The sequence below is a fragment of the Eublepharis macularius genome, chromosome 3, assembly GCF_028583425.1.
Source record: "Eublepharis macularius isolate TG4126 chromosome 3, MPM_Emac_v1.0, whole genome shotgun sequence".
In the NCBI taxonomy this organism is placed as follows: Eukaryota; Metazoa; Chordata; class Lepidosauria; order Squamata; family Eublepharidae; genus Eublepharis; species Eublepharis macularius.
In genome coordinates this window covers 53,983,168-54,007,923 of record NC_072792.1, presented here as the reverse complement: position 1 = coordinate 54,007,923, position 24,756 = coordinate 53,983,168, and the positions used below count along the sequence as shown (strand labels likewise).

At 40.7% G+C, this 24,756-nt stretch overlaps 1 protein-coding gene across 2 annotated transcripts in view; it reads right to left on the bottom strand.

The window, feature by feature from the left end:
- Positions 1-12: 12 nt before the first annotated feature.
- MGAT4A (alpha-1,3-mannosyl-glycoprotein 4-beta-N-acetylglucosaminyltransferase A) overlaps positions 13-24,756 on the bottom strand; it is a 102,155-nt gene continuing 77,411 nt past the window's right edge. For both annotated transcript variants that reach the window (XM_054973487.1, XM_054973488.1), the window contains exons 10-16: positions 22,953-23,083; positions 21,939-22,046; positions 18,710-18,903; positions 9,051-9,129; positions 6,409-6,475; positions 5,456-5,568; positions 13-4,553 (exon numbers count right to left, since the gene is read on the bottom strand). In XM_054973487.1, coding sequence (XP_054829462.1) covers positions 4,527-4,553; positions 5,456-5,568; positions 6,409-6,475; positions 9,051-9,129; positions 18,710-18,903; positions 21,939-22,046; positions 22,953-23,083 — 719 coding nt within the window. In that variant the 3' untranslated portion in view covers positions 13-4,526. The remainder of the gene's footprint in view (positions 4,554-5,455; positions 5,569-6,408; positions 6,476-9,050; positions 9,130-18,709; positions 18,904-21,938; positions 22,047-22,952; positions 23,084-24,756) is intronic.

Here is a 24,756-nt window from a genome sequence, read left to right as displayed (position 1 = left end):
AAGACCAGGCTGCAATTTTTTAAAATGTTTATTTCAAATATTACATGGGCAGCTGTGGCACATAGAACATTGATGAAAGGCACAGTTAAGATGACCCAATTAGGTTTTCAAATATAGCAGCAAAGATTTAACAAAAATTTCTAGCGCTTTTTTAAAAAAAGGATTATAGCAAGTAAATCTAGAAATGGTTAATCTGGGGTGTCCTAGGAAAGGATGATTGTAGGACCAAACTTGTAGATTCCACAAGAACAGAGCGGGCAGTCATGAAGCAGACAGAATGAAAAAGGAAGAGCGTCACAGATGATTATTGTAATAACCCCGTTACTAAATTTAATCTTTCCTAAGAAAAATCTGTAAGCAGAAGCTATCAAACCTGCTGGCAATCATCTTACTCTGTTGGCCTCTGTTAAGGCTTAAAAACATTCAGAATAGCATATTGAAACCTTAGCAAATAGCCATACTCCATAGTTCAAGTAAAGCACAAATTGACCTTTCAGAGAAAGGGGGTGACTGAATGTGAGACACATTGCACCTTGGCTTTTTACGCCTGCCTAGTTTACAAGCAGTCCATTGATTAACCCTTGCTGGGAGGGGAGTACAGAAGACTCTCCTTCTAACTTGTAACTTTAGCACCAAAGATTATCCAGCTACCACTGAATTTATTAGCAAAAAGCTACGTTCATCCCTTCAAAAAGAGTTCACGATTCTTGGATTTTAAATAAACTAAAGTGACAACCAGTGTCACGATCCGATCCTGAAATTAAACTGCCCAGCCATTAAAGTGTCAACCACTCAAAACATTTATGCTGTGTAGGTATTCCTTAATGCACTGGAATTTTGCCAAATCACCATAGTCCAGAAGGGGGAAACAAGAGAGAGTTGTAAGTTTTATACAACATATTCAGGCTTTGCAAGTAGGCAGGATCAAACTTTCCTGTAAGCCAAGGACTACAGTCAAATGCACATACACATGCGGTCACATCCTGCATGCCTAACTTGTGAAAAAACCCTATACGTAATCGCTGATTAAAATTGCTTCATTTGAGGAAATTTATTCCATTCAACCAAACTATGCTTTAAGCATATTTAATTACATACAACAAAACTCCTAGGAGTCCCACCTTTTCATAAGCTAAAGCTTTGCCTTTCCTGAGCTATAATAGCAGAAGAAGTCAATCTGAAAAATTACCTTCATCATAAATCCTTAAAAACAGTTCTTTAGTACACCTGTAAATAATTAACAAAAATACATTCAGAATGCAGCCAAACCAATTATTCTCAATGAAGACAACTAATACTAAGGTAGAGGATTAACCTATGAAAGGTACACCATGATAGACACTGGTCGTTGTCCCCCCCAAGAAAAATGGAAGTTTAGCATGAGATTTAATTTTCATCCTGTTCTATTGATTGATCCCTCCAGACATCTTACCAACTTTGCCAGTAAGAGTTGGTGCCTGATATAAGCATAACCCCATACTCCTTTCTAAATCTAGAATTTAGACAACTGATAACTGCAACTCATTGCTTTACATATTCCTTATGTCCAAGAATGCAATCCAAAGGGGCTTCTTTTTATGAACTTTGTCAAATGGAGTACAAACTCTGAAGGTGATTTTTGTTTTTTGGGCTGTAATTTTGCCAGTACAGCATAAGATTTGGGAGATTAAAAAGGAAGCAACATTATCTCCATTTGATCATTTGGCAAGCAAACCAAGGGGCAAAAGGGCATGTATTCAAAAAGGGGACTGATCCATCAGGTCTCTCAGATCTGGCAAGAGAAGTGTCAGTTCAAGGCTAAACAATTGTAGCAGAAAATCAGATCAACTTATAACTCACAGCACCAAAATGTTCAAAAGTTTCCACAGCCCCTACAAGAATTAGGAGTTGAGAAGTTATGCATGGTTTCAAGCTGTCCTAACCCACTATTAGGACCTAGTGATTTGCTCTACTGCCTGGGCTATTTTGTGTAACTGTAAACTTTGTTCAGAGCAAAACACATACATAACACAACAACCTGAAGTCATACAACTAAAGCAGCTGGGAAAAACTTTTTAAGAACCAACCAATTTCTTCTCTCCAGGTCTTCAGACCTCATCATGAAGATCTGTCTGTTACTGGCACAAAACAGCTTGTTGCTGTAACTCACATGCTTCACTCCCTTTTCCTTGCATACAGAGAGCAAATGAAGGCTTCCAGCTTAGCTCCTATTCACTGTAATGCTCAGATGCAAATGGCTGGGCAAATTGGAGTTGGTTTAATCTTGGTCTAGAATTCCTATTTGTGGGGAGGAAACAAACTCCAGTTTGCCCAGCTGCTTCCATTTGGATGTCATGGTGTTCAAGTCAGTTATTCCTGAACATTCCTAAATCTATAATAATGCCTTCATCTGCTGTTCAGTATACACTAAACTGGCACATTTGATGAAAAGTTGTAATACCTAAGTTTGAATATTCAAAGCACTTCACATATATTATCTCAGTAATCATTACAACAACCCTGTAAAGTAGGTCAGTATCACTCCTGTGTTGCAGATGGAGGACTAAGAGAAGATATGCTGGCTTGCCCAAGGCTTATCTCATGGCAGAAGAGATGTTTGAACCCAGGACTTCTTAGTTCAAAGCTCAGCATCTTAGCCACTAGGCTATACCAGCTTGCAAACACGTGTATGCCCCCAGCCAAATAGGGAGGAACTACAGAACTTCAGCAAAACAATTCCATAAATCTAGAACAAACCTAACAAAAATGCAGAAAGAGTCACGTTATTTCATGGAAACATTCTTGCAACTTGATTAAAATGTCTTATCATATGGGGTGATTTTTTTTTAGAGGAAAAAACAAACAGGCTCACAAGAGACTGAAAAAATAAAGCACAGCAAGCAGACAACCCAGTTGCATTGATACATCTCATTCTTGAAAGAAGGCAAGACAACAGTTTTTGGCAAAAGCTTACATCCGAGACACAGAAGTATCTAAGAATTAGCTCATGACACAAGCTATACCATTTAAGTAAACTTTCATTTACTTGCATGAGTCACAAATGTGCACTTGAGGTAAAAGCTCAGCTTCTCGTATCTTGGCTAGGGTATAAATAAGGAAAAAATATTTGTTTTGTTTTTACGATAATATACTATTGCATGTTTACTGTGCTGCAGAGCACCAAGTGCTTGAACGGGGTCTCTCTTCAAGGTTACTGACCAGGCAAGCACCTCTCCATTTTCATCCATGAAGTACAAAAGACAACAAAGAGTTTGGTTCTCACTTCAGTCAGCTGGAGTGCAATGCTTTTAGGGGGAGCTGGGCCCTCTTAAGGAAAAACAAAGTCACAACAACAATGAATTGAATACTCCGACAAAGTCATATTTTAAAAGCTCAGCTGAGGTTATTGTGTATCTCTATTATTAATCCTAATAAAATGGTAATCAGAGTCATTCCAAAATACTGAACAGAGTTCATATAAAAGGAGATGCAAAAACAATTTGTAAAAAAAATGGAGACACATCAGAATGCTATTCTAAGGAATAACTTGGGTGTGTTCTGAAGACTACAAAGGTTAAAAAGTAATAGCCTGTTATCAAAATTTCCCTTTAAGGGGAGATGAATCATACCTCAAGTCACTACAGATGTCACACCCCCTACTAAGTACAAAATCTCCTCAACATGCTTTCTAGGATTACATGTTGTGGATTGTGAATATTATGGGAGATATCCTTCAAAATCATAGCATGTCATGGTTTTGCTTTTGAACAACACTACCAAGACTCGACATAACCCATGAGGCAATTCTCCAGCACAAGCCCCTTTAATTTCAACAGGGCTCATGCAAGAGAAGCTCCCCAGTAGATTTGGCCCATGGAATGGTACAAAAAGTGCTTCATTTGCAAACTCAGTTTAGCTTTCCTACCCATGGCAGTATATTACAAAATACGATTGCTTTATTTATCAAAGCAAAATGTACAGTTAACTCAAAAGAAGTAAGGTGATTCATTTAAAATAAAATGCATCAAGTTATTTCCTGCATAAAAATATGTACTTTTCAAATCATTTTAATAAATTAAATATTCCCTAATGCTTTTGAATATATATCCCTGATAATCTATAAAAGAGGGTTTGCATTAGCAAAATAAATGAACCTCCAAAAAGTACCCCCTTCACAAAATGTATATTAACAACTATAGTTTTTCATCTTCAAGGAATGTAACAATATGTACAACTTTTACGTAGCATATCCTATCGCCATTGATAGGTTAAAGAAATTACTATGATCCTTATGCAGCAAAGCCCTGTTCAAATGGAGGAAGTTGTGAATCTAGATAAACACCATCAGAAGAGTATCAGTTTTAAGACTCTAATTAACTCTTATTGGGTCAGTCTTCTTCCCATCTACAGTAGACTTCACAGGAGGTAGAGTTTCAGTGAGAAAGAAGAGTTGGAAATAAGGTGCGTGGTCACTCTGTGATTTGAAGATTTCATAGAAAAGTTTACAAAAAGAGCAATCTTTCTTTTTCTTCCTTCCTCTTGACTCATCAATTGGGGAGCTTTTTAATGTGAACCTGCAATACAGAATTGAAAAGTAGCTGATTAAAAACATAGCATGTGCTGACAGGGACTGTCCACTCACATCAGTAAAAGATGGTTCATTGTGTCCCCCACCCCACCCCCAGGTCGGCTGTATCTTTTTTGTAACATTTAACATGCCATTTTGAGCACCAATCATCGTGACTTCTGACCAGCCATTTACCACATGGTCTTTAAAACAAAAATGAGATTATGTGGAACATAATCAAAAGTGAAACTTCTGAATTAATCTAGCCTGTAGCTTTACATACAGATTGATAAAATAGAAAAAAATAGAGATTGCAGTGTAATGCAATTACTTGAGGCTTAGCCCACTGATTTCAATAGGTTTAGACTGGAGTAAATCTGTACAGGATTTACTGTTACTCCAAATTGTCTTCCGAACAGCATAACAAAACTGGTCCGATGTGGAAAGTACTGCATATTCTGGCTGCAGCCTTCCAAAGACTTGGGCAGAAGTTTTTCCCAACATGTGTTCCCTTAGATGACTTTAGTTGGAGATGCAGGAGTTTGGAGTCTGTGATCTTCTGCATACATAGTCCTGGATCCACCAGACTGACTTCCTTGCCTCCCCTTTTCTGCTACAGTTCAACACTGCTCTTCCAGATGCTGTTTCTGAGGGAACAGGAGATCCTTCCCCCCCCCCCCCCCACTCCCTGGAACAGCATGAGAAAGGAGTTGGCAAAATCCACCTCCCCCTTCTGTCCACTGAAATTCTTCACCGGATCAAACCCAAAGCACGTGCGGTATCACTGAGCTATAGCCCCCATTCCAATAAGGGCCATAGGATATTAAACCTCATTTCTAGTGCCTAAAGCAGAAACATTGGTAATCTCAGCACTCCCAATTAAAGAAGGTTTTTCTGTTTAAATCTCACCTCATTTAGAATTGCCCAGACAGAAGAATTCTGTATTACCAGAAGTCGGACGGCTGCAATAGGATTTAAATTGGGATCAACTGTTCCTTCTGCTATACCATTTTCAAATTTGCCTTCAAAACAAAACAAAAACAAAACCATATTCTAACCAGGCATTAAAAAAAAAACCTGAAGTGTAGTCACTGACAGAAATTTCACACGAGACCCCAAGTCCAATATGATGTTGGCAAAACAAAGAGATTCCCCATGTAATTGTGCATGAGCTCAGGGTCTTGTTTAAACTGTGCTGCAACTTGTGCAAAGTAGATGTGTGTGTATAGTTTGTATATCAGCACATTATCTGCAAGGGTTACAGATTCTGTAGTACAAATGAAGGCAATGTAAATCTGCTATTTAAAAAAACTAGATTCATAAGTATTTATATCTAGATATACATACATAAATATGTATCAAGGAGAACAAAACAAACAGCATAAAAGGTTGATATGGCAGAAAAAGTAACCTTCATAAAAGTGCAAGACACGTTACTTTCAAATATTACAGGTATCAATGGAAGTGCTAGAAAGGGGGAGATTATTTAGTAAAGAGGATTTTCAACTAAGAAAAGCAACACAGCTGCGCTCATTATGGGAAAAAAGCTGAAGAACAAGGACACCATTAATTCAGATACCTAGAGTTGAAAGGTGCTTTTAAAGTTTAGTTTAACACCACATTATTTAGGGAAGACTGTAGAGCTCTTAGTATGGCACGTAACACTTTTCTATAGGATAACTGCTGCACTACTATCTGATTTGTCATGGCTCCTGTTTTTCTTGCTTGTATTTCAATGGGTCTCTGTTAGAACAGCAACCAATAGGATTCAGCTAGAAGATAAACTCCCTTAGTTATAAACCAATTCTCTAGTCACCATCTCTGTAAAATGCACCAGTATTACCTATTCGCGCCAGTATTACCTATTCTGATATATCCATCATCTAATCGTTTCTCTTTGGTTTCTTTGCTTAATACCAAGTCTTCACTCTGAAAAACAAGATGTAAAATATAAGCACCAATTTACACAATAAGGTAGTAAGATACAAACAAGGAAACCCATTTTTTCCAGTACTTAAATGTTTATAGGCCAGTGAAACATGTTCCTAGGCCTTTGGGTAGGTCAACAGATGTGGTCTGGGAGTTCTGGTTTCTTAGCACACGCACAATTCAGATTGGGACAGCAAAACGAGAGAAGAGTGGGACTTGGCTTCACCACCTGGTTCAGGTTTCCTGACCTGTAATGGTCCCATATTAAGTTTCTCCAGTGGTATTTGAGAAACTTAACATGTAGTACATCCGCAGATGTTAAATTTCTCCAGTGGGGCAAAAAGCGGTTCCTCGGGGCAGATTCAGGTCAGAAAAATGGCATGGATTCAGGGGAGAAGCCTAAAATACCCTTTCCTCATGCATCACAGTTCTGATTCAAATCAAGGCCCCATACACCTGGGACGCATGGAACTCAGGCATCTATCAATCCAACAACCTACCCAAGAGAAATGTTTTGCACAAGCCCTTGGCTGTTCTCAAATGAATCTGCTGCCTTCTTCCACCTGGAAATATTACTGATAAGAGCAGACTTACCCCCCTCAGTTTGTATATTTATATATGGGTGCGGGCACTGTTCAAAAGTGAACTATAATTTCATTTCGAAGCACTGCTAAGCAAAGATTACAAAGTAGTAGTGCACAAATGGACTCCCGTAGATGAGTGCTGTCAGCCATCTGTTAGGATCCAGCATCATCTTGGGTTGAATCTAGTTCAGAGTTTCTACAGGCACAAGGACTTCCATCTGCAAAGCACAACTTTCACAGCTCCCTTGGGGCATTTTGGGCTGCCACAAGAAGGGGAAGTGGGTGGAAGTACTTGTGCCCACAGAAACATTGTGCTAAATCCAGCCCTGTGTCTGTAAGACCTTTTGTGTTGTATTGCTTGGCCTTGCAGCACCATAGAAAGAATTGCCCCATCTCACTGAAGCTGGAACTAGACATTTATGAGACACACACAGCAGGTGCCAAAACTGCTGCCCTGCATCTCCTACTAGCTCCAGCAACACTATTAGTATAACACTGATTAGATTGGTTCCATGTTTCTATTGTTTGAATGTTAACTGTTTATCCTGTTTTATTATGTTGATTATTTTAAAAAATTAAAATTAGAAATAAAAAAGTTACAAAAAAATACTGGCTTCCAACAGGGCAAGTAAGCTTACAGCATGGTGATGTCTTGTTTATTGTAATGGAAACCCTATTGCAGATACTTGTCTAATTGCCTTCTGCTGGGGATGGGGGAGGAGAAAAAAACTGCTAGAATGATCATACAGCCCAATATATTTCCCCCAATGACTTTAGTTCCTCCAGTTCCACCATCTGAAGATATGCTCCTTTAATTGAATCTGTCCTTTCCCCCTTCCTAATCCTTATGCTTGGAATTCCCTTCCAGAACACCAACATGACGCCATCTCTCCCACTTCCTTCAACATCATTTTCTAAACAAAGCTTTTGGCTTAACTCTCCTCCTTTACTTGCATTACACTAAGCTTAGGTATCTAAACTGAATACATATTTTCCCTTTTACTCTGTCCTTCATCATCTCCATCCCCCTTATCCTGTCAAATAAATAGTGAGCTTCTTTATAATTGTTTACTCTGAAGAAGTCTGTACAATGATGGCATTATTTAAACAACAGTAACTGACAGGAATCTATAACATCAGCGTCTATCTGGACCCTGATCTGGATAGCCCAAGTGAGCCTGATCCCATCAGATCTCAGTAGGGTTGGCCTTGGTTAGTAATTGGATGGGAGACCTCCAATGAAGACCAGGGTTGCAGGGGCAGGAAATGGCAAACCACCTCTGTCAGTCTCTTGCCATGAAAACCTCACCAGAGGTCGCCATATGTCAGCTAAGACTCGATAGCACTCTTCACCACCAACAAGTGATAGCAATCTATAACATCAGTGTCCAATTAGAAGTCCATGCACAACTACCAGAAGGGTGGTGTTTTTCAAATCTTTAATTAACTATCAAGGAGGAAGCATATAAGACCCAACAACAATAAGAAACTGAAGAAGAGGTACTGCAGTTTTGCAAAGTTGGATAGAACAGCCCAAGTCAAAACTTACAACTTAGAGAAACAATAGGCCTATATATAATTAGAGTTGTGTGTTACTTGCAAAGATACAAACACAGTGTGTCAAGAAGTCAAGTGCCACAATCTAATTATGCAGCATAGGTACATAATTGCTTTTGTTGTGCACATTCTGCATCAGTTATCCACTGGGTTTTTTTTTTTAGGATTTTTGTATGGAGACGAAGGAAAACAAGAACTTCTGAACATGTTGTTATATACCCCTCTTAATTATCAGCAACTTTTCCCAAGCTTTGTTTGGATCAGGAGCTCTCACTTCCTGGAAATAAAGTTCCTTATTTTAACTAGAACTTTTAAAGATAGGATTTGTAGCTTATCATTCCAGAAAAATAAGCAGCCATATACTCATACAACAGTAAAACTGTCAAGAACTTTCAATTTTACTCTGATGATGATAGACTTCTCTGCAACCATACCTTGAAAGGCAAAACTTCTACTGTTGTGTTAACTAATATATCTCCTGGATGTTCTGGGTTACCACTATGGAACAGGTATCTAGAAAAAAAAATACATAATATACCCACATCAGTCACAACTGAGAAATAAGGGGGGAGCTGTGGGGGGAGATAATCTGGAAAATATTCAAAGGCATTTGAGATTTTAACAGTAAAACATGCAAACAGGCAGGGTGAACTATGCATGGAGCATGTCAGTTTGGTGTAGTGGTTAAGAGCGGCAGGACTCTTAACCTGGAGAACCAGGTTTGATTCCCCACTCCTCTACTTGAAGCCAGCTGGGTGACCTAAGCTCTCTCAGCCCTACCCACCTCACAGGGTGATCGTTGTGAGGATAATAACACACTTTGTAAACCGTTCTGAGTGGGCATTAAGCTGTCCTGAAGGGCATTATATAAATCAAATGTTGTTGTTGTTGTCATCGTTGTCCCCACAGCTGCTCCTGAGGGATGTTTAAAAACAGAATAGGATATGCCACTGGGGCAGAAGGTTGAAGCAGGAATGGGAAAATCAGTAGAAATCCCCACCTTCAATTTTCCAAGAGGTCAGACTAAAAGGGGAAGGAGCTACTTCTATTCCCTCCAACCCTCCCATCCTACACCCCAATCTCTTCCAGAGGGTCCCCTCATCCTCAACAGCAGCTTTCCACAGGGCTACAGGATATAAGGAAGAAGATACTAGAGACATTTCCATTAATCCTTATCCATTTCATTGGACACAGCCCACTGAAACGGTAAATGTTCTTGCATACAGCTGTCAAAGTAATCATAATGGATTCAAATAGCCAAATTAGGTTTATGTATGTCCTCAACTGATTCCAGAATTGAGCATTAATTCAGTTACACTGATAGCTTCTGATTGCTCTAGATTATTGATCTAAAAATCTACACAGTGACACTATGTTCAAATATGAGGAAGAGCCTCTTGCATTGAGGAAAAGCACCTTGTGCTGGCAAAAGATGCTACCATTGGCAGAACAAATCCATGAGATCCAACCCAGTAACAGAATACTGTAGAAGATCATCACGTGCTGACTTTTGTGATGTGTAATGTCAGATTTGTGTCCATTCTTGTAACAACTTACCTGTTTGTCCAACATAGGGAGGAGATATAGAGCATTTCATACCTCATGCAAATGTTAATTATTCCTGTTATATTTTTATAACTTCCTAGAGCATCTGCTTATCTCACTTCATCCTGCACTAGAGTTCACATTTTTACTAACTGCAATTGGAAGTATCTCATGGCTGCTCTGAGGTAACCAATTACCCTTGAATTGGATCTTGTTTTAAACATGAACATCTTTATACCATTCCTCCTCCTACCAGGTCTAATGCATTTACAATTCTACACACCTGAAGAAGTAAGCTCTGACCCACAGAAGCTTATGGTGGAATTAATATTGCTAGTCTTTAAGATGGCACTGGACTTGCATTCAATTTAAACAACCATCAACTTACAGCATGGCTATTGCTGAATAATTGCCAGAGGTACAAAAACGATGACTGGTGATTGCAGGTTCTCACATTAAGGTTATCTAGTGGTAACTACAATAAATACTGTGAACTCATCTTGAATTGAACATGTCTACAGTGTTGCTTAAAGAAATGTGCTACATTACTGTTAAGGTATGGATAGCTGCATTGATCCATAACAAAAGCCGTATAATACCTTTCTCATTAAGACCAACACAACACAAAACAACTCAGAAGCTTCTGAATTCTCCAGACTTCCGTGTCAAGCTGCAGGAATGGAGCGGGGGGGGGGGGACATTTCAGGACACGATCTTAAGGCCTGCTGTCCACACCCAGTATAAAATGCCAGGCAGATTTCAATAATGTGATGCTGGGTACAGCTGGCATGACCTCTGTCCTTCTGGGAAGAAGTGGCAACAACAGGCTCCAGTTGTAAAGATAAAAGGCAGTGGTTAATCAATTATCTCTAACATGTTACATATAATACACAGGTCCCTTAAAAGGCTAAGAACAGAGAGAAAATATGTTAATACTGGAGATTAGTTTTAGTTAAAGAGTTAATGGAAACCATTGGATATTAGTTGTGTGTGTGGGGGGGGGGGTGACTAACGAATCCCATGAGCAACTTTTCTCAGGTTATTTTCATCCAGTTGAAGAATTCTCTTAATGGGCTAAATTAGTATTTTCAAAATAGATACTAATTGCAGGTAACCCTACTAGAGTCCAAAGCAAAATCCAAACACAGATATCCATGAATATCGTTTGTTAAATCAAATCAAAATAACAACACAGAACCATGTGTTTATGGTGCTCCATTTCTATGAATATATTTATGTTACTTGACATTTGGGATGCTTTTGTGCCAGAAAGTGAAAAACTGAACATGCATACAGCAATGTTTTTAATATATTATGCATACCCATGGTAAGTAACAAGGAGAAGCAATTATATTATGCCACTAGGTGGTATCTCTGCTTATGAGAGAATATCTTTAACAGCTTCTATAGCGTGGGCTTGCTTTCAGATTTGAGAAGGGTAGCTGAACTAATGTTTATCCACACACAACAGCTAGGATCACAGATACCAGTATACACAAAAATTGGCTGGGATTTCATGGTAAATCTGCCAGCAAAACAGGACTCTCCTCATCTCCCTCATTCCTCTCCATGCTCCCTAAAATGCTGCACTGGGGGTGGGGGGGGGGGTGAGAGAGAGAATCCTCAACAGTAACAGGAGGGGCAAAAATTGGGAGGGGGAATGGGCAAAAATTATCACCACCAGAAATCTGCTGCAAGAGCCAAACCTATAATAAATCAGACATGAACTCCAAACTTAAGAGCATTTGAGGGGGGGAAATATTCCTAAGGACATTACATCCAGAGTAAATGGAGGCCACCAGATTTACTGGGAGGCCTGGTTGCCGCCGACGGGCAGGGAGGATCGGGGCATGGCGGCCGCCATTTTGAGGGCTTGCCCGGTGTGCTCCGGGTGGGCCCTCAGCCAATCAAATTCAAATCCCAGGCCGACCTATCACAGGCGCCCTGGGAAGGGACGGTGCATGGGTGGGGCTTAGCTGCAGACCTCAGCTCCACAGTCTGCACTCAGGTCCAGCAGCCAGGTATTTATTCCGCTGCTGGCTGCACCACCCCCCACTTCAGCTCTGGCTTGCGATCACCCACCCTCCTCTCCCTGTATCATGTTTGACTGTTCCTTTTGTCATAGCTTGTAGGCGGTTGGCATTGGATCAGATCCCATTTTAGGGGAGTCTGGGCCTGCGCGCATAGGCGCCCCTTTGAGGGGATTCCCATAAGGAATCTTGGTAGTGAGTATGGAGGTGCATGCCCAGCTTGGGGGCTGCCGGGGCATTCTCACTCCCAGGTGGCAGGGGAATCACTAAGGGGTGTACACCCATGTGATCTCCCCCTTAATGCCACTCTTTGGTTCCCCCCCTCAGCCTGGGTCTGGGGGGGGGGGGTCCATCGGCTGGCAGGTGGGTCAGCCAATGCTCTTGGGGATGTGATCCATATGCGGTGCCAATACTCCTTGTTGCTGTTGTTAATAAAGTTGTGGCCTATTTTTTCTCCAGTCAACGTGCGGGTCTCAGTTTGTTACCATGCCCCCGGCTCAATCCCTGCCCTCAGCCATAGGCGGCAATAGCTGCATTAGTCTCCATAACCCAAATGACAAAGCATCTTGTGATATCTTAAAGACTAACAAATACATTGCAACATTTGTCAGAGCTTGAACCCTACCCTGAAGCCTGATGATGACATAAGCTCTGGCTCACTTTTGCTTATGCCACAATAAATTTGTTAATCTCTAACGTACCACAAGAATCTGCTATTATATACTTGCATATTTGTATCCTGTACCACAGGACCATATAACAATAGAGATTTTATCTGGAATCTATAAGCTTTCATAGTAGAAAGGCTTGTTCTTCTAATAGTCTTGTTGGAAAAGGTCAAAATTCATCCAGTAGCCTGATTTTTGTAAATGAAGTCTTCAAATAAAAGTTATTCTAACTCTTTTATATTAAGGGCAAAAATACCCCTAATCCATTATACTTTCAAAAAGCAGGGCTATACATTTCTGATGGTCTTATTATATACGACATTTTTAAAATATATGTATGGGAGGAAACATGCATAAAGCAAGCATTCAGTGTGAAAACTGAGCTGGCATCTTTTACTGTGTTTGCATAAGTTTGTTAATATGTGCTGGAATTATATAGGATACGATTCCGTGAGATGTTCTTCCGAGATTGCTCCTAATGAAACAGAATTGCTTTAAGAGAGATGGTGGCAATCCTATTTCAATATTACTTCACCCAAAGATACAACCATAAAACTACTATATCAAGAAAGGGGTAACCAGTATCTATTAAAAGGTTTCAGTCTGACCTTTTGCAAAAGTACTACTCATATCCCATAGCACACTTGCACACGTGACTATGTTACATGGAAGATGGTAGACATAATTTGGCAGCTGATCACTAAGATAAGACATTTAGGAAGCAACACTGGTTGCAGTGCTGCAGCCTGCCACAAGAGACAGGTAAGGTGAGTGACCACCATACAAGATTTTCATTTCTTGATCTCTCTGCAGCATTTAATGCCATTGAACACAATATCCTTTCGGGTTGCCTCTGGTTTAGAAGCATACTTTTCTGATGGGACTATAGCTTTCTCAAGAGCAGGTTTCAGAAGACTGAGCTGGAGGAGTATTGTTCCCTGTCTTTAGGAACTGTTCTGTGGTGACCTTTGGGATTCAATTTTGCTCCCCATGCTCTCAACAGCTACATGGAAACCACCGGGAGAGGTTGTCAGGGGATGCAGAATGAAGTGCCCCCAGTACACTGATAACACGCTGCACCGTTTTGCCTTGGCATCACATCCAGGTGAGGCAGTTGCTTCCCTGAAGAAAGCAAAAGGATCTGTGGTGATCTGTATGAAGCTGGACAAACTTAATCCAGATAGAACAGACTGTATGATGGTGCAGACTCCTTTGATGGCCTAGCGAGGAGAAATGATGGGAGCACTCTTTACCTTATAGGGAAGATTCATAGCATGGGGGTGCTACCAGTCCCCTTACTGCTCCTGGATCCTCAGCTGGCAAATCAACTGTGCCCACTGCTAGACAACAGAAACCAGGAGACGACCCCAACAAGGTGTTGTATTACTAAATGATTACTTTTCTGCAATCACCTAGAACTGGAACTGTGCTTCCACACATGATATCCAGCCATCCCCACTGAAATCTCACATTTCTCCATTCACACACAAAAATTAGATCTAAAGTATCAGGAGTAAGCCCCATGCAGTCCAACAGGACTGGACTTCTTCATCTCAGCTTTCAGGAGAATTGCAAGTGATCCCTTAACTATTCAGTTTCTGATTTTGTAACCCCACAATCTGTTCTAGTTTGTTTTCTCCCCCTCGCCAAAAATATTGATCTGTTCCAATTGCTGTTACTAGAGATTAGGTCTCCTGTCTCTTTAATTTCTGTCAGTGGTAAGGAGGGTGATTAGGATTGCAGCCGGGATTTAAACTTTCCCTCTCACTGTTTTTTCCAGCACTATGAGTGCAATTCAAATCACATACACACAAGCCTGGTATTGTCTGAAATTAAAGGGAGGAGAACCAGCCATAGCCCTCCCCCCTCTTGTAAGGACTATCTTGGAATTGTTCCCATCACACCCCCAACCACTCCTCCAGCTTCTTCTCCATAGAAAGAGGGAAGACTCTCAAAATTTTGAGTTTTTTGCTATAAAACTCAGAAGATTTGCGGAGGATTGTTACTAGTTCCTCCCCCACTTCTCTTTAATGCTCCATAGACCAAGATTTACCTGAGTTATCTTGGGTCTGATGAGGTAAGGAGGGATATGAATGTGTTAAATAAATCTCTCCCTTCTGTAAAGGGTTCTTTTGTTCTATTTTTCCCCCCTGTGTAATAGAAAAAGTTGGAGAGAACATTTTAAAAATAGCAGTATAACCAAGAAACAGAAAGGAAAAACTAGCCCAAACTTTGACTCTTGCTGGATGTATAATTCTTTGCAATTCCACACCAGGAGGACAGAACTACAATTGGTTGTTGTGGATTTTCCGGGCTGTATAGCCGTGGTCTTGGCATTGTAGTTCCTGATGTTTCGCCAGAAGCTGTGGCTGGCATCTTCAGAGGTGTGGCTGGCACCTCTGAAGATGCCAGCCACAGCTGCTGGCGAAACGTCAGGAACTACAATGCCAAGACCACGGCTAGACAGCCCGGAAAATCCACAACAACCATCGTTCTCCGGCCGTGAAAGCCTTCGACAATATATAGAACTGCAATTGTTTCAATTTTAAAACATTTTGTGGCGGCATACATTGCTTGTTCTCAAAATTCCAAAAGTGCCCATAAGTGAGCCAGCCATGTGGATCTAGGATCAGTCCAGGATGTAAACTTTTTTAATTTCTAAAATTATTCTTATTGTGCTTTTAATTTCAGTTTATTCTTTTTGTTTGTTTATTTAAGAAAACTGCTTTTTCCCCAGTAAACAATTTTGGTTCTCATTATCAGGGAGAAAAATAGGGTAAGAAGTGCCTAAACAATAAATATATCTAAGTAAAAAATAAGCATAAGATCATAAAAGAACCATACTGCTTATCCTTTTTGCATAAATTGCATCAGCCGATTCAGTATTTTATTTATTTATTTAAACATTTCTCTATTGCCTGGGAGATAATATACAAGCAGGAAGTGGTAAGTCATGTTTGTTAACTGAGTTGACATATACAGTAGGTTCTTATTCTTAGGGAAGGAAGAAGAAATCCGGAAGAAGTTAACACCTCTCCCTTTCAGCCACCTCCCTATTGGTATTAACAACAATTTCAGGATTCTGAATGCAGAGAATAAGCTGTTGGGACAATGTGACAAACTCCCTACAAAATAATATGCATATTTACATATAAATAGGTTTTGTGGCCTGGTCATAGCCCATCATTTGTTTTTCCGGTCATAAATATATGTTTGCCTCAAAACTGATTGCTATACAAATTAAAACTGTGAATGCAATTTTGTAAAATACTATAAAACCAACCATTTTTTTTGTTGAAAGCAGCAACTTGGATACCTGCTTTTCAAGAGAGAAGCCTCTATAAAGTAGGCTCATTTTTTTCAACATTTAAAGAGCACTAATTATATTGTCAATGCGAAACAAATCAAAACTGATTTCCTAGAGAGGGAAAACTATAAAAATTGAGTTTTAATGGTCATGTTTAAATTGCTGGCTAGCTGAGACGCAAAACCTGTGGTTTTTAATCTAATTGCTCAAATTGAATAGAAAATCGATCTCCCTTGATTTGAAATAATTTCCGTCTTTTGCTGAGAGAGAAAACATCTAATTTGTGCTCTGTTTCTCACTGTTATAGTAGATCAGAAATGCTTAAGCAGAGCTAGCTGATGCAGAAGAGGATTTTTTAAATGTTTAGTATCCTGAATATTATAGTGTGCTATATTATCCCTGCTGGGCTGTATTCAGACAGTATGACAATCAAAGGTTTGTGTCAATGATGGGCACAAACAAACAGGTTGTTTTGTGTTCGTGTACTCCTTTGGCTCTTCTCCCTTTTCCTCCACCACAACTGAAAGCATTCTGGGTTAGGAAGCCTTCAACCAAGCTCCTCTTTGCTGTGATGCCCAAATGCAACCACCATTAAGAGAAACTGGAGTTCATTATCCCACATGCTGGTTTAATTCCTGTTGGAGGGGGGCTCCAATTCTCCGATGTGCCTGAATTAGGATATCACACCTAAATGACATTTGACTGAAGACATCCCAAACCAGGTAGCATTCAATCATGCACTACATGTAAGGGGAGAAGAAAGGGAAGCATGTGATCACCACCACCACTTGTGTCCATGCATGTGCCAGACAAACCTCGGTTTGACATGACATCAGAATGCAGCCAATAAAAATGACACTTATTAACTGTAGGATGCAATTGTGGTGATCTGATCTATATTTGCCAGAGAGTTTGGGCCAGCTTGATGTTGCAGAGCTTCCATTTCTAAACAGGTAACATTCCATACTGGCAGACTGCAAAGTTGGTTGATCTTCACACTTATGTGTGTCTGTCCCATAGGAAACAAATTCTAGCTCTTTTCTATTCTAGCTGCTTAATAGCCATAGCTAGCCTTAAGAATGCTCCACAGGAATCTCTTCATTTCTATCCATACTAATCTGGTGAGGAAATTGCCAGAAATTCTGCCCCTTGCCCTGAACTAATAATTAAACATTGGAATGCTTAATTCAAATCAATCTTCAGCAACATGGAGAACAGAAACTTCCACCTAGAAGAAACTGTCCAGACAGAGCCTCTATTGGTTGAAGTCTCTAAGTTGTCAGATATTGATTGATCCACATGTGATCCACATCCCAAGTAGTAGGCGCTTTCTCTAGTTCTGACGGTGCAGATGGGGCAGCAGAATGGTCATCTGTATAGGTTCAAAGTACTGTGGCAGAAAGTCCTCTCTTACCTCTTGTACATACAAACTGTTTCCTTGTTTCCATGTACATGTCCATACACAAATGTGGGGCAGAAGCAGCAAAGCAGTGGTGGGAAGGAAAGTTAGGGTTAGGTGATAGAAATGGAAAAGGAACAGGAACAGGAGACTAGCTAAATGTTGAGGGGAGTATACAAACTAGAGCTTGAGGATAAAAGGTGATAGGCACACACAAAGGGTGATGGTGGATAGGGTTAAGCAGGGGAATGAGTTTAAGCAAAGGTAATTAAATTCAATACACAGCCAAAGAGACAGGTGCACATGAGAATCCAGGAAAAGGCTAGATGGCAGGGGGGAATAAATGGATAAATTAACGTTTTCAAAAGGATGGAGCGGGTGAGGATTATGCAACTGAGACTCTTTCAAAAACGCACTCTTGCTTTTTAAGTCACACCAGTAAAGAAAGAGCCAGAAGATTCTTCTTAGGCATACCAAAATAATTTTAAGAAGACCAATAGCTGTTTCTACACATTAGCAGCAGCCAGTGCAGTCTCTGTAGAATGCAGACTCCCTAACCAGAGGCAGAACACCGCTTTGTCTGCTCTCATTCGAGCAAGGGCAGAAGGGGACTGAAAGGAGATAGCAAAACATCGGGAACTTGCAAAGGAGTGGATTACAGCTCTATTCTTTTTAATTAGAGATTACATTGCTGTCTCCTGCACACAAGCTAGCTCAAACATGTATTACATAGCTAGCATTTACCCTAGAAAGCTGTTTAGGAATGGGAAACGCTCAAGCTGAGAAGCCTTTGACATACTACCCTCAGAATTATTTTCGAGGCTGGCCTTAGGATTGTATCACTGTCTCACCCCAAAATTCAAGCACCATCAAATTTCTGGTATTGTCAGCAATAACACTCTTTCACATATCGCTTATCTTTCCAGAGCAGGTGTTAGTTAAATTGTATGAACAGAAAAGCAATAATGGAAGAACACACTCTACAATGGAGGATCATTATGTGCAAGCAGAAGCAGAGACTCCGAGCTCACTCACTATACTTAAAGAGCTCTCTTACCAGCTGTTTACTTTTGCTCCAACTTTATTATAACACAGAACTCAAAAGAAGCTTGATTTCAAACTGCAAAGCAAGCACAAGACTTACCTTTCTATATTGACAGGTTTGTCAAATTTAAACAGGATGTAGTCCCCAGCAATGGGTGTAACAGCCCAGAAGAAATCTTCACCCATGTAGGCCTTTTCAAGTGCATGCCCCTGATAGACCTTTAAAGTCGTTGACACCTCTGCAGGTGGATTCACATGAATTTTATGCAGTAATGGTTTCAAGAAGTCTTTATCCTAATTGAACAGAAGACAAGACCTGCAGTGAAGTTGGCCATCGACTTTATTATTTCTGTATGGATGGATTAGAAGGTTCTTTAGATTTAGGAGAGAAGTACAACTTTTATATCATCAATTTGCTGCATATTCTATGGCAAAACATTTGATGTTTGAGAGAAATAGCATTTTTCAAAATAAGATAAAGCTATCTTTGTGCTTATTAGGAAATAACAAGGGGGGGATCTGCAAGGACTTACAGGAGACATCTCATGTTCCTCTCCCAACCACGTCCTCTTTCCCTTCCCTGCCCCCATAGCCTCTCCCCTCTTCCCGCTTCCTTCTCTCCTTCCCACCTCCTTTGTCTGCTCCCCCATCTTCCCCCTTCCCCCTCCACCCCAGCAACTGCTCCCCATGGCCAAGTTGCGTGGTGCTGGTTGAGATGGGCCCACTTGCATGGGGGGGAGGGAACCTGCAAGGACTTACAGGGGGTACTTCACTTTTCCCTGAATCCCCTTCCCCACTTTCTGGCAGCCTCCATATGCTCACCTTTCCCTACATCATTCTCTCCTTCAAACCCATTAAACAACTTACCTTTTATTTCTGTAAAAAATGTCTGCACGAAGAAGGTGAGAAAAATAGGGAGGGGAAAGATTCCAAGAAGCCTCTCCTTCCTCCCTACTTACCATCGTTGGCATGCCTCTGTTGCCAACAACGACAGAGGAAGAAGTGAGTGCATTTTTATTTAAACCCCCTAATGTACTTTAAAGCACCCAATCTACTTCCAAAATCTTTGAAATGTTTCTGCAATCCTGGGGGGCCAAGGTTGCAGAAACATCTGTTTTGTTCCAAGTGGCCCTGATCCATGAGTTTAAGGAACCACAGATCGGGTCCATTTGGCTATTAAAAGCAGTGTAACCAAATTGTACTCAATTCAGTTACACTGCTTTCCTGTAAGAATTCACACTTGGATTTCACTGCTGGAACTCTTCACAGATGTATAGGTGGTGTACACCCTCAGTCTATCTAGACCTGCTCTACAGGTAGTAACTATTCAAGATCTCAGCAGAAGATATTTGTACCATCCCTTCTGCTCAAGATCTTTTTTACTGGAGATGCCAGGAACCAAACACAATACCTTCTGTTTGCGAAGAATGTGCTCTCATACTGACCTCTCCCCTTCACTCCTGAGCTATTCCTTGACAGAAGCAACCTAAATGCTCAAGGTAATCTTTAACAAGGAAACTGCAATTTTCTCCTATAAGGTAGTTCAAAACGTAAAATCTAGTATTAACATGAATAGACTACCCCACTAAATGAAAAAATGCAAACTTTTCTGCTTAAAGAAAACACCTATAATGGTTGAAGGCAAGGGAATTAAAGTAAAATACTCTGGAAAACCACAAACTGTAAGCTTAAAAAAGCAGCACAAAACAAACCAGTACAGTGTTTACTTATGCAGACAGAGCTCACTTCTTCAGATACAATGGGAAGAAAGAAACTCCTTTAACTCAATTTTTCTAAAAATTACCTCAGCTTGGGGTCATATAGGTCCAATTCCATATATGCCACCATGAGCCAGCTGTGCCCTTCTCTTGGGTAAATGTATCTGTGACAGAATCCAGAAATTCAATGTGGCTCAGGAGCACCACTTAGAGCATCTGGGTTCTTGGGCCCCTGGAGCTTACATGAGAATAACACTGTATCCTCCATTCCACGTTGGGGCTACCTAACCAACTTAATCCTTTTTTGACAAAGGACAACCAGCTTAGGCCAGATTCCCTTTTTGTCATGGAAGTGCAGAGCCATTAATATGGTGGGACCATTCTGTCATCATTCTCTAATTGGTCGCAATAGTCTCTGACATCAGAGATGGAGCTTTGCTGGGGACTGATTAGATCTGCTAATCAATCTCATTGAGGAGGCTGGCTTGGATCAAGTTCCACTGCCTGTAAATATCTTGGAGCTGTGGACTTTTCTCTGGTCCCAATTTTGGGACATCTAGAGATCCCAAGACCAGTGGACCAGGGGGTTAAGGATTCCTCCACTATCTTAGTACTGGAAGGAACTCTGTACATGCTCTGAGGAACCTGGTACAATCTAAGCAAGGTATACTAGTTGTGTTAGGCCAACAATATTGCTTTTATTTGTGAGACTATGTGCTGTGTGATAGCGTACTTTCCTGTATTTTGTCCCCTTTCCTACCCCCTTTTCAATCCACTCACCATTTCCCCCTTATACCTGTGCCCTCTTCCTCCTGGGTTGGGCCCCTAGCCTCCCACCAGAGGGTGGGGCTGGCTGGCTTCCACTTGCTCCATTTGACTCTCTGAGGCTTGGGTGTTTCTGTCCTTTCCTACTTTGCTGGGCGTGGCAGGGTCTCAGTGTCTGTCTAGGCAACTGAGCAGTGGTCGTCTTTCTCTCTCTCCTCTTCTTCTGTTAAGACTGGGGGCCGAGCCTCAGACCCCGGACAGTTGTATCATATCATAACCATTTACTGATGTCAGTCAATTTTATCATGCTTCAAACTACCTCTTACTTTATTAGTTTGTTATTTACCCTACTTCATTGCAGTTTTGCTTATCTAGAACCTCTGACCTCTCCCATAATCCATTAAACTACCCAAATGGTTCAAATCCCCACAGAGAGAATCTCACCTAATTTATTATACTAGGCTTCTCTCTGCAACTTCTCCCTCTTCCCCTTTCCCCCTCTGCAATTTTTTGTAAAATGAGGTAAAGAGGTTTCTTTCTTCCCATTGTATCTGAAGAATACAAAAAAGCTCATATTGTTAGTCTTAAAGGAGCCATTAGACTTCTCTTTTTGTTTTGCTGCAATAGACTACCACTGCTACCTCACTGGAATACTTATGCAGAGACATTTCAACTGGGGAAGTGTATATATTATCAGAGTTGCTTAACAAAGGAAAATGTCCTATTTTCACTCTCATGCTTATAGACAATTGCAATATGCAGTTCACAACATTTTGATTACACTAGCTTTGATCAATGGACCAGTTATTGAGAACTGATCTTGTGAGGAAGGAAAGACATACTCACTGTGAGCTTTTGAATTTTTCCTGCTAGGGAGGAATGCAGGCCAACATGCTGGAAAAGAGAAGGCCTGAAGCGTATTCTTAGGTTTGATTTTTGCCGATCACAATGTTTCTTAAAAGAAAATGGAGGAGGGGTAGAATTAGTCATCCCATATGCTGAAGGCACAGACACATGTAGTACAAGAGATAGAAACTTCGTACGATGTAATCAAGTGCCCATATCACTTCACCACCATCATCCTGGAACTGTGTATCTTTCAGATGTTTTAGAGTGCATGCTCAACAATTAACTCTTGCTTGCATCCCTGCCCAGATATGCCTTCTAAAGAAATGAGAAAATGTTTGCTATCCACTGCTTTTGCAATCCAATATTGTTTTAAATTTCATGTTTTCTAAAAAGAAGCCATTGAGCAATATCAAACCACTCTGTGCACAGAAGGTTAGCTTTCCCATGTTTCTCTCAACTGCTGTACCTCTTTCTGAACCCCAGAAAGGTCATTTCCAAGTTTGTGGGACCCGTACAGAGGAACAGCCCTGTGGGTTGAGCGGGCCGGAGTGACAAAGAACAAGGAAGGGATATTGCTTCTCCTTTCTCTTCTGCAAGCATAGCTTTACTGAGAGGAAGGAACTATTTTATCTCCTTGACTCTCCTCAGCCCAGACTGGCGACCTTCATGGTAGTTTCTCTGCATGCATTCTGCAATTCCAGGAATTATCTTTCTGGGGGTTGGAAAGAGCTGCAGCAATGTGGGAGAACATGTGTGCTTTCCACACATGGATGGCAGAATACTGCCATTTTCTTTCAGATTCAGATTCTAAGCAGGCTAGTGACCAAAGATTCACTAACCTCTCACCAATTCCAGTATATAACAAACACTTCCATTTGGTTATATAAGACCATAATGGGAGAAAAACTTTCCTTTCCTTCCTCTTATGTGTGATTTTTCACATTTACAGCATGTAACATAGAGCAATGTACCAGAAACTTCAAAAACACTTAAGTTTCAAAGTGAACTTACAGCATCTTTCTCAGGGTTACAAACTTTTACCCAAAGAATGTGATCCAAAAGCCAGTCAATAGGTTTCTCCTTATAAAACATAAATATGAATTCTACAATGAGAGTAATATCTGGAGACTGGAACATTTTACCTGCAAAAATTTAAAACAATATCAACAACCGCCCTATGTTTTAAAACTGTAAAACCATCCTGCCTCTAGAAAAGACTTTTTAAAATTTTATTTAAAACATCTACATGCTGCCTTTCTATCCAAAATAGGGTCCTCCAAGGCAAACAACAAAATTTAAAACATTTCAAAAAATTGAAATAACATTTAAAATGGATCTATAAATTCAATAAACATATAAATGCACAAAAACCAGGGAAGAGGCCAATAAGAGTTTACTGGTGGTATGCCACACAAACCAAAAAAGTCTTCACCCACTGGCAGAAGACAATAATAGAGGGAGATGGGTGAATCTCCCTGGGGAGGGTGTTCCAAAGTTTCAGTGCCATGACAGAGAAGGCCTTTCTTGGGTTGCCACACATCTAGGTTCAGATGGCAGGGGCACTTGAAGCAAGGCTTCCAAAGATGACTAGAGTGGACGGGTAGGTTCGTATGGGAGAAGGTGGTCCTTAAGATACACTAGTCCCAAGCCATATAAGGCTTTAAAGGTCAACACCAACATTTTTAGTTGGGTCTGGAAGCATTCTATACAATTGCTGCTTCTAGACAGTCTTCAAGGGCACCCTCACATACAACACATTGCAGTAATCTAATCTAGATGTTACAAAGGCATGCCCCACAGTGGCAAGATCCTAGAACAGGTGAAAGGTGCCTGCCGCTACTGCCACCTGCTTATTCAACAGGAGTCCTGGATCCAGCAGCTCCCCCAAGCTATGAACCTGCTTTGGGGAGTGCAACGCCATCCAGAACAAGTTATATCCCCTTTTCTGGGTCAACCCTTCCCCCAACCAGTAGTATCTCCATTTTGTCAAGATTAAGTTTCAGCTTGCTAGCCCTCATCCGTCCCAAAACTGCTTCCAGGAACCTGTTCACGGTTTCCACAGCTTCCCTGAGGTCTGCTGGATGTGCAAGATAGAGCTGAATGTCATTCACATACAGGGGCAACTCAGCCCAAATCTCTGGATGACCTCTCCCAGCAGCTTTACAGGGATGTTGAAAAGATAGAACCCCACAGGCAAGAGGCCCAGGGACTACTTCATTTAGTTTGGATAAAAGCATATTAATATGAATGACTAAAGAAACAAGCTGTAGATTACTATACTTGATACTGTGGAATGCTGCACTAAAAAGATGTGGTGGGTAATTTTTATACATTTGGCCAGAAATTTGGGTTTTTTTACAAAAGGGTTGGAACTAAAAGAATTTGAGGCGTAAGTACCACATAGGAAGAGGCAGAGGGACCGAGGATTAGGCGGGGGGGGGGGGAGTATGGGAATGGTGCTATCCAGACCGTTCCCTTGGCTTTTGCACACTTAACAACAAAAAAGCACTGCGTTTTCCCCTTTCTCTTCAAGAAAGTTGGGAACATTCCTTTTTCAAAAATGAAGATTCTCAGATTCTGAATGCAAGGTCATATTCCATGTTTTTTTGGTACTACTGCAGCTCTCAAATGCCTTGGATTCCTCCTTCTGCCCGATCAAGAGAACTGATACTGCATCTCTAACATGCAGACAAGGCTCCCCTAAGGAGGGTCGCCTATTAATCGATTGATTGATTGATTGATTGATTGATTGATTGATTGATTGATTGATTGATTGATTGATTGATTGATTGATTGAATGAAAACATACGTTAGC